At 42.5% G+C, this 10,510-nt stretch overlaps 1 protein-coding gene across 1 annotated transcript; it reads right to left on the reverse strand.

Annotated features, from left to right (window-relative positions):
* Positions 1-66: 66 nt before the first annotated feature.
* On the reverse strand, positions 67-10,328 carry ORC6 (origin recognition complex subunit 6). The gene is made up of 7 exons (XM_058155020.1): positions 10,208-10,328; positions 8,966-9,095; positions 6,709-6,872; positions 5,362-5,451; positions 3,553-3,665; positions 1,258-1,332; positions 67-878 (listed from the first exon to the last, which is right to left on the reverse strand). Exons 1-7 carry the CDS (start codon positions 10,312-10,314, stop codon positions 757-759), a joined length of 801 nt encoding a protein of 266 aa, XP_058011003.1. The 5' UTR covers positions 10,315-10,328; the 3' UTR covers positions 67-756.
* Positions 10,329-10,510: the final 182 nt, after the last annotated feature.

The following is a 10,510-nucleotide window of genomic DNA, read 5'->3' on the forward strand; positions in this document are numbered from 1 at the left end:
GATTAGGGTATCATTACGGAGGCGACAAACCTGTAATTCGGAAGCAGATATCTGGATTTATGGAATGAAACCACAAAACAGAAGACTGTAGCACAAATTAAAAGTTTATTGATGCTGCCAGAGAGGAATTAACACAAGTCATGGTTAAAAAAAAATTAAATACTCAAAGGGACCAATCTTAAAATGAGTTAATGGGACATTAAGTATTCTGTATGGTTGATTATGCGATTCCCACTAGTTACACAACGGAAGATAAAAGCAGGCATCTTGGATTAACATATATTCTTAATCTATGCCTCTAATAGAAGTTTCATTCATTCATATAGAATTTCATTTTACTGCTGCATTAAGTGTGTGCTAGAACGGACATGGCAGTTATCTTGCTGCCCAAATTCAGAGCCAAATCATTAAACTATCTGAATTACAGTTGTTATCAACCCAAAAACACAGCTCACATTTCGCTTAAGTATCAATGAGCTGAACACATTTAAAAAGCACGTCTATCTAGGCCTCATGGCCGCCTATTCAAGGAATTCAAGTTTTTAGAAGTTTTTTTTTCTCTCCCAACAGACTAGTTCTCCAGACCAGGGATCTCCAATCTTAACAACTTTACGCCTTGTGGACTTCAACTCCCAGAATTCCTCAATTCTGGGAATCGAAATCCACAAAGTTGCCAAGGTTGGAAATGCCTGCTCCAGACTAACAATAGTCAACAGTCCAGCCTGATGTTTGCACTCACTAGCGGAACAATTCCACTCACACACTATTCCTTTGTGATTTTGCAGCATTTTCTAAGATTCTTCGTTTCCATTCTTCATAATCTTCTTTAGGCTCAATTTCATTTTTGGGACGCTTGCGCGAGACTTTTGCTTCCAGAACTAATGAGGAAAGAATAAGATATGGGTGCGTGTATAGATACAAACACAAGCACACAGTTCTAAGAATCAGTTTTCTTAAGACATCAGGATTAACGGATCCCACTTGCTTGTTAAGAATTTGTGTGCGACTTCTTGCTGGTATTTAAATATGCTTTTTGGAATAGTTTCCAGATGAACGACTTGGGCATTAAGCCAGCTTGGTTCTTACGAGACTTCTGCAATTCTGGAGTTTGGTTTATAGAATTTCAAACCAGGATGGAGTGCTCGTGCTCCGGTTATGAAACCTGGGAATTATTTGAGGGCAGTAGGATAAGGATATTTCCCAGCTGAGGAACCTGCCCATATAAAGGTCCATCTTATAAAGCATGGTTGCCCTTACCTTCTTCCTTTGCAAGTTCTTCAAGGAAGGATTTTTGAGGTTCTTCAAGCTTCGCCGACAATGAATCACCTTCTCCTTGAAAAGAAGAAGAAACTATTGTCAAGTGTGGGCCACATTTGAATGGACGACAATGGCTACATTCAGATGAATAAGCCACTAGAGATAAATTGAACTAAGGAACTGGTTGTACTTTGTAGGAAACAGGAAACCCAAGTCTAGAACATGGTTAACGTAAGGTGGTGAGCATACCTAATACCTGCCGCACAATGTTTTCCCCATAGCGATTTTATGAGTTAAGTTGGGATGAGAAAGAGGGCCCTGGCCCAAAGTTACCCATCCAGGTATTTTCTCTCCTTTCTCTTTGCAACTGAAACTAGCCATAAATAGTTGATTCAAACTCTGGAGGAACAACATTGAGTTGTTCCTTATTGGTTTTTTTTTGTTTTTGTTTTTTGCATTTATATCCCGCCCTTCTCCGAAGACTCAGGGCGGCTTACACTATGTCAAGCAATAGTCTTCATCCATTTGTATATTATATACAAAGTCAACTTAATTGCCCCCAACAATCTGGGTCCTCATTTTACCTACCTTATAAAGGATGGAAGGCTGAGTCAACCTTGGGCCTGGTGGGGCTTGAACCTGCAGTAATTGCAAGCAGCTGCTGTTAATAACAGACTGTCTTAGCAGTCTGAGCCACTCAAGCCACTAATTGTTGAGTTATTCCTTATTGAAGTATGACCAAATTCAATTGTACCGTATTTTTCGGACTATAAGACGCACCTGACAATAAGACACACCTAAATTCAGAAGAGGAAACAACATAAAAAAGTTTTTGGCCTCCCTTTTTTTGGGGCCATTTTCCAGTCTTTTTTGGGCCCATTTTGGGGGCTTTTTTGGGCCTGTTTTTTCAGCTTTTTATGGCTCATTTTTGAGACTTTGGGGCCCATTTTTGAGGCTTTTTGGGGCCCGTTTTTTGAGGCTTTTTTCCAGCCCATTTTTGAGCGTTTTTTAAAAACCCATTTAAAAAAAACAGGCTGAAAAAAAGCCCTGAAAATGGGCCTAAAAAGCCCTGAAAACAGGCCTAAAAAGCCCACAAAATGCCCCCCCAAAAAGCCTTGAAAACAGGCCAAAAAAAGCCTCAAATGGGTAAAAAAACGCCTGAAAAAGTCCAAAAAACGGCCCGAAAACAGGGCATGCAGAGGCTAAAAAATGCCTGGTGGGTGGGTGGGACTTCGGCAATATTCGGTCTGAAAGACGCAAAGACATTTTCGCCCCCTTTTGGGAGACAAAAAAGTGCGTCTTATAGTCCAAAAAAATACGGTACCTTACTAGCAAACCTTATTTGAACATGCAAGAACTCAGCTGTTCGTTTAAACAAATAGCCGCATTCTCTCGTGTTCAAATAAGGTTTGCTAGTAAGCTACCATTGAATTTGGCCACACTTCAATAAGCCATGGCTTACAGATCACAGTAGCTAAGTTTGGGGCCCATGAAATGCTCAAAGCAAACAAGCCATTTCCTAGCTTGATGCAGGTAATCCTTGACATACAATCACTTGTTTAGTGACTGAAGTAGCAACAGACCTAAAAAAAGTTAGGACCATTGCAGCATTCCCATGGTCACATGATCAAAATTATGATGCTTGGCAACTCACTCATATTTATGACGGTTGCAGTGTCCTGGGGTCATATGATCTCCTTTGGCGGCTTTCTGACAAGCAATGTCAATGGGGGAAGCCAGATTCACATAGCTGCGTTACTAACAACTGCAGCAATTCACTGCAGTTGAATTGCAGTGAATTGCAATGGAAGAAAAGGTCGTAAAACGAGGGCAAAGTTCACTTCACAACCGTCTTCACTTAGCCACAGAAATTTTGGGGTCAATTTTGGTCACAGGGCGAGGACCAGCCGTATTCAGGCACGTCACGTTCTACAGTTTGCCAACAAAAGGGTTCTTGAGTGGCTCAGACTGCTAAGACAGTCTGTTATTAACAGCAGCTTCTTGCAATTACTGCAGGTTCAAGTCCCACCAGGCCCAAGGTTGACTCAGCCTTCCATCCTTTATAAGGTAGGTAAAATGAGGACCTAGATTGTTGGGGGCAATAAATTGACTTTGTATATAATATACAAATGGATGAAGACTATTGCTTAAGACAGTGTAAGCCGCCCTGAGTCTTCGGAGAAGGGCGGGATATAAATGCAAATTAAAAAAAAAGGCTTTAGAAAAAAAAATGGAGGTGATTTTTTTGCAAGAAGCGAAAACAAGACAAAATAAAAAGCATAAAGAAAAACATACGGTTGATTTGTTGGCTAATCTTCTCTAACTGAGTGTGGAGCCGGTCAAATATGGTTTTCTTCACCCCTGATACAGTCACCATTTTGGTTTTATCCACTTTAAGTTTCAAGGCTCTGCAACGAGAAAGATTGGATTCGTGAAATGATTTAAACTTACGCCGTAAACAGTTATAATATAATATAACATAACAACAGAGTTGGAAGGGACCTTGGAGGCCTTCTAGTCCAACCCCCTGCCCAGGCAAGAAACCCTACACCATCTCAGTCAGATGGTTATCCAACATTTTCTTAAAAATTTCCAGTGTTGGAGCATTCACAACTTCTGCAGGCAAGTTGTTCCACTGATTAATTGTTCTGTCAGGAAATTTCTCCTTAGTTCTAAGTTGCTTCTCTCCTTGATTAGTTTCCACCCATTGCTTCTTGTTCTACCCTCAGGTGCTTTGGAGAACAGCCCGACTCCCTCTTCTTTGTGGCAACCCCTGAGATATTGGAACACTGCTATCAGTGTTGCTGCTGTTGCTATCAAATCTCTCAATTAGAAACTCCCAGTTTGAATTTACATCCCACCGGCGACAAGCGACTAGTGAGTGAAATCAAGCAGACATTTAAAAATAAGAATAACAATCTGGTTAGCCAGATATGCTTCTAGTGAAAAGCAACTCTTTTATACTTTTAAAAAAAGCTTATTTTCTTTTAAAAGGTTCTTTCGCATCGTTCTATGAATGTTCTACTTTCCACCCCCCCAAGAGTCTGCTTTTTCGACAAAGAGGAGCAGACCATGAATCAACAATCCTTGCTAGACAAAAAGTATTTTAAAACTTTTAAAACCGCATGTTCAAACCGTAGCTGAGCCCCTCCGCAGCCTCTCTAAATATTCCCGGGATGTGATAGTGGGGGAAGGGCTCCTCCCTGTGGAAAGACTGATTAGAAGCTGGCATCAGACGATGGCCCTTAGGAAGACCAAACATCTTAGGAGTGCTACAGCAACACTACAATTCCCATCATGCACCATAATCTTTGGCTGGACAAGAGAACCGAAGTTCCTATAATTTGGACTGTTTAAAAGCTACCGTCTTCAGTGGACCTTTTGAACATTACAGAGTAGCACTAAATCAACTCCACGGTGTATTTTGCTTCTAAATTAAATACCGGGATTAATAAAAAAAATACAGGCTAGTTATCTTTCACCAATAGCATCGCCACTGAAATCGGAGACCACGAGAAGTATCTCCTTAACTGGTATAGGTCAAGCGCTGGAGAAATCAGGCGGTTCAAATGAAAATAAAGGTTTACTGCAAGCTTAAGCTCTCAGAAGGAATCTGGCTAACTAAATAACCAAGGAAATAAGCGGGGGATAAGAAAGGCATTCAAAGGTGGTTGACTTGGATTTCTTGCGGGCACGCAAGGACTCATGACTTAGGACGTGTTTGATCCCTCCCTCAGGTTTCAGGCTTGGTCATCTCCTACAGTATATTTTTAGAAGAAAATTGATTCAGGAGCGACAAGAGTCTATCAGACTCCATAATTGGTCCTTGATCTTCATCACAATCTGTTCATTCCATCCAAGGGTGGAATTCAGCCTCTTCCTACCGGATTGCGCGATAAGGTAGGGCCGACTGCGCGAAACCCCGCCCACCCACGCAAACGTCATGACGTCCCCTTTTTTGCAACAATTTTCAGCCTCTGCGCATGCGTGGACAACGGCGTGCGCACATAGGTGAACTGGTAAGGAAGGTAAATGAATTTCGCCCCTGATTCCATCTCATGAGAAACACATCATAAATCATGAGTACATTTCCTCCAATCTTACCTGCAAGCAGTAAACAATGCTGCAGTGGTGAACAAGGGTTGCGACAAATCGAGCGTCACCTGTTGAATTTCTGGCAGGCTGGATTCGTACCTGAAAGGGCAAACCTGTTTACTGAAGCCCCAACAATTTTAATGCGATCTGAGATTCAGTTCATCTTTAGCTAAGAACTTTGCTATGTGTAAACCCATACGCTGCTAAAATATTCAGGAAAATCTTTTTACAGACTCTGCTGCTTATTCTTTTCCTAATTTTAGATATCGCAGATGGAACAAATTATCCAAACAGCTTCATATTTTTAATTGTATGACAGTTTAGATTCTTGGCTGAGGATCGTCAACTCCAGAGACCATTCAATTTGTACACGTCTAGACTGGGGGTCTCCAATCTTGGGGTTGTGACCTAGGCTCAGTTAGGCATTACAAGACACACTTGGTCTCAAACAAAAACTATTTTATTATAACAGCTGGGAATTACTTCATTCCCAGCTTAGTCCAAATTAATTGCAAAACAAGTCCTTCAGAAAAAGTCCTTTGGGCTTATCACAAATCTTTATCTTCTTTGTCACCCTGCCAAAAGCCTTTCTTGGCAAAGCCCCACGAAGTTCAAAAAACAAGAGACACTGACTAGAAACAGATTTAGCATTGTTGCTTTCCTACAAAGAGCCCAAGAGCCTTTGCTGCTCTTTTAAGCTTTCTGGGAGGGGCCAATCATCTCCTGGCCTTACTCCCCAGTCACCCTTTTTGCTTTAGCTGCTCTTGCCTTCTGGCAGCTCTGCGCATGCATGCACTAGGAGCAGGCTCCTCCTGCTCCTCTGCCTCTCTGCTGTCTGACTCTGGAGACTCTGGAGTCCGTGCATCGCTCCCAGATGGCCCTGGCCCCATCTCTGCTTCCAATGCCCCTCGTTCGGGCCTTCCCCTGACTCCAGGACTGGCCCATTGTCCTCCCCAGACTCCTCACTGTCTGACTCCGCTGCCAGCTTCGCCGGCTGCTGGCAGACCACAACACTTGGCAACTTTAAGACTTGTGGACTTCAACTCCCAGAATACCCCAGCCTTAATTCTCCTCAAGTTTTAAGATCACCAAGTTTGGAGACCCCCTGGTCTAGATATATTCTTACAGTATTTGACCATGATGGATGAATCCCCTCCCAAAATATAGCACAGAAACATCTGAGACAACTACATCTTTTAGTCCATCAGTGATTATTTTCCAAGAGCTGTTCCCAATCTTGCCTGCGCCGAGGATGATGAAGGATTTAGTCAAACACATTCTGTAAAACGCCTTAAAAGTTGCTAAGGTTGAAAAACCCTGGCCTGGAAGCGGAAATGGTCTTTGAAAACTTCCTACCTCCGCAGGATTCTTGATGCCAGATTCGCAGCTTCCAAGCAGGAGAACTGAACTGCCACCTCTCTGACGCCAACGTTGGATTGCAGAGCCAGCAGGCTTTCAAAGGATCTCAGGTAGCGCTGGTAAGTGGCTCTGTTCAAGCCGGAGAGTTTCACGAAATAACTCTTTAAAGGAAAACAACAACAACAACAATGAAGCCATCAAGTCTTTTCCAAACCTATACATGCTGGTCACTCACGAGCCACCATTTAACAAAAGGTTATTTGATATTGCTTCTGGGTATCGAACAATTTTTGTCCTTATTCATACTCCTGTCTGCTATCTTTATACTCATGAACAGGACTGTGGACAGTCTGATTTTTTAAAATTAAATTATGTTTAAAAGGACGCGGTGGCTCAGGGGCTAAGACAGCTGAGCTTGTCGATTGAAAGGTCGGCAGTTCGGCAGTTCGAATCCCTAGTGCTGCCGTGTAATGGGGTGAGCTCCCATTACCAGTCCCAGCTTCTGCCAACCTAGCAGTTTCGAAAGCACGTAAAAATGCAAGTAGAAAAAATAGGGACCACCTTTGGTGGGAAGGTAACAGCGTTCTGTGTGCCTTTGGCGTTGAGTCATGCCGGCCACATGACCACGGAGACGTCTTTGGACAACGCTGGCTCTTCGGCTTTGAAACGGAGATGAGCACCACCCCCTAGAGTCGGCAACGACTAGCACGTATGTGCGAGGGGAACCTTTACCTTTACTTTTTATGTTTAAAAGGCTGGTTGCCTCCCAAAGATTACGATCAATATTGGAATTGACAAAAACGATAGCCCTGTCTAGTAAACTTTTAGGTTGGGTGGGGGGGATTTCCTGCAACTTTGGTCAGATAACAAATGGGATACAATATCAAACAAACCCACATACATAGCTTCCTTTGCATACAAAGCTACAGCATTGCCTTTTACTTAATCCCCAAAACTAAATTATTTAATGCCAACGTGAGAGAAATTCCCAGCACTACAAAACCCAAGAACAGTATGTTTTGTTGTTGTTAGTTGGGAAGTTGTGTCCGACCCATCGCAACCCCATGGACAACGTTCCTCTAGGCCTTCCTATCCTCTACCGAGTCCATTTAAGCTCACGCCGACTGCTTTGGTGACTCCATCCAGCCACCTCATTCTCTGCCGTCCTCTTCTTCTTTTGCCTTCCATCGTTCCCAGCATTAGGCTCTTCTCCAGTGAGTCCTTCCTTCTCATTAGGTGGCCAAAGGATTTGAGTTTCATCTTCAGGATCTGGCCTTCTAAAGAGCAGTCAGGATTGATCTCCACTAGGACTGACCGGTTTGAACGCCTTGCAGTCCAAGGGACTCGCAGGAGTCTTCTCCAGCACCAGAGTTCAAAGGCCTCGATTTTTTGGCGCTCAGCCTTTCTTATGGTCTAACTTTCACAGCCATCCATTGCAACTGGGAAAACCATAGCCTTGACTATACGTACTTTTGTTGGCAGGGTGATGTCTCTGCTTTTTAATACACTGTCTAGCTTTGCATGGCTTTCCTCCCTAGGAGCAAGCGTCTTTTAATTTCTTGGCTGCAGTCCCCATCTGCGGTGATCTTGGAGCCCAGGAGAATAAAATCTGTCACTACCTCCATTTCTTCCCCATCTATTTGCCAGGAATTGAGAGGGCTGGGTGCTCTTAGTGATCTTAGTGTTTTCTTAAATGTTGCGTTTCAAGCCAAAACAGCATTTTATTCCTATCCTATTTACTAGCAGTTAAAACATCTACGGAAATGCTACTAATTCTCAAGAATTCGGCATAAAATACAGGTAGCCCTTGACTTACCACCATTCGTTTTAGTATTCATTCAAAGTTACCACCGCACTGAAAAAAGTGACTTTTTCACACAAACCACTGACAGGATCTCCATGGTCGCAAAATCAAAACTGGAACACTTGGCAACTGGCATGTACTTATGACGGTTGCAGTGTCCCAGGGTCACGTGATCGCCTTTTGTGTCATTCCGGCAATCCAAAAAAAAAAGTCAACAGGGAAGCCAGATTCACTAACCCACCCAGTTATTAACAACATCTGCAGCGATTCGCTTAACAACCGGGGCAAGGAAAGGTCGTAAAACGGGACAAAACTCGCTCAGCAGCTGTCTCGCTTAAAACAGAAAGGTTGGGCTCAACTCTGGTCGTAAATCAAGGATTCCGTGTAGCGATGCAAGGAAAGGAAAACATTTGAGAAGGAAATGGCAAGAGAATAGATAAGATATTTTACTTTGTCCACTGGATTCCTTGTGAAGGTAGCAGCCAAGTCGAGGCAGATCACAGCACTGCTTGTGGGGCTCATCTGGGCTAGCAGGGGGCCACACTTAACTTGAGAAAGTCGCAGGTATTCTTCTGCTTTTCTGCAGAACCACAAAAAGGGCTATTTATCAGTATGAAAGGCAACAGAAGAGATGGCATTAATTTCCTACCTCTTACGTTCACAGCTATATAATTGCAACACCTAATATTTAGCAATTAGATAAGCCTATCTAGTACTTATTCTGGAGGCAACTATGTGTGTGTGTATGTATATGTATGTATGTATATGCATATGTGTGTGTGTGTGTGTATAATTTTTATTTTATTTCATAACATACAAAAATTCCATTTTTAGTTAAACAGTGTGTTGTCTGGGTACAAATATTTTTAGAAAATAATCATCAATGTTTACAGCAATATTCATTACATTGGTATTATTATTATTATTATTTATTAAATTTTTATACCGCCCTTCTCCGGAAGGACTCAGCCATAATAAAACAACAGAAATATACACATAAAACCATAATTAAAAAACTTATTATACAAATGGCCGAATTAAAACATTAAAAATAAAACCCCGAATTATAAAATTAAACATTAAAACTAATTAAAATCCTATTTAAAATCCTATGCCAGTATAATAATAATAATAATAATAATAATAATAATAATAATAATAATAATAATATCAGTGCCAGTCAATATTTGTGATACATTTTCAAACGTTCAGTTGACTGAGTTTCACGTTTAATAAATAAAAGAGATAATAATGTTAATAATATTTGCTTATCCATTTTTAACAAACCTCCCCTGTATCATTAGTCCTTTCCTTATACCTACGTTTCTAACCTCTGTTTTTATTAGCTAGCCACTGACAAAATAAGTCCCATGTCAAAAAGTATTCAGTTTCTTCCTTTTCCGTCATCGGTCATTTTATTATGCACCCAGCCCAGCGAAAGGTAAAACCTCCATAGCTAGAGGCAGTCTATCTCTCATCCTAGAACCCTTTCAAAAGATCGTGCTGGGACCGGAGGCGAAGTAGGGGCGGATAAGACCCCCCCCCGCCCCCAATATGCAAAGCCCTCCAGGGGCGTTGGACTACAGTGCCCATAATCCCCGGCTAGCAAAAAAATAAAAATGCGGGTACTCCTTGGGGGGGTGGTCCAGCAACATCCAACTGCAACCTCCCCCCACCCCGATCCCTGTTCACCTGATAACTCCGGGCGTGGAGACCCCCAATTTGGCCGCCCAGCGCTGCAGAACCTCCCGCTCCATCCTGCCCGGCCGCTTTCTTTTCCCGCGCTCGCGGAAGCCCATTCAAGAAGAGAAAAAAAAAACCTCCCATGGCCACGCCCCTTTCGAACGCCGTCCTTTTCCCCGACGTTCTCACCCCGCCCACCTTCCTTTTCTATGACGCGAAAAGAAAAAGGAAGGGCGGGAGGGGGGGAGGAGGAGGAATCGAAGTCCGAGGGGAAGAAAAAAAAAAAAAAAAGGGGAAGCGGCCCCGGTCTTC

This window comes from Ahaetulla prasina, chromosome 12 (genome assembly GCF_028640845.1).
Source record: "Ahaetulla prasina isolate Xishuangbanna chromosome 12, ASM2864084v1, whole genome shotgun sequence".
NCBI classification, from domain to species: Eukaryota; Metazoa; Chordata; class Lepidosauria; order Squamata; family Colubridae; genus Ahaetulla; species Ahaetulla prasina.

Excerpts from the sequence above, each read along its gene's own strand:
- ORC6 (XM_058155020.1), bottom strand. The coding sequence starts at position 10,314 with ATGGGCTTCCGCGAGCGCGGGAAAAGAAAGCGGCCGGGCAGGATGGAG. Across the intron at positions 9,096-10,207 it reads TCCACGCCCGGAGTTATCAG|AAAAGCAGAAGAATACCTGC; the intron begins GTGAACAGGGAT and ends GTGGTTCTGCAG. Across the intron at positions 3,666-5,361 it reads GCATTGTTTACTGCTTGCAG|AGCCTTGAAACTTAAAGTGG; the intron begins GTAAGATTGGAG and ends TTCTCGTTGCAG.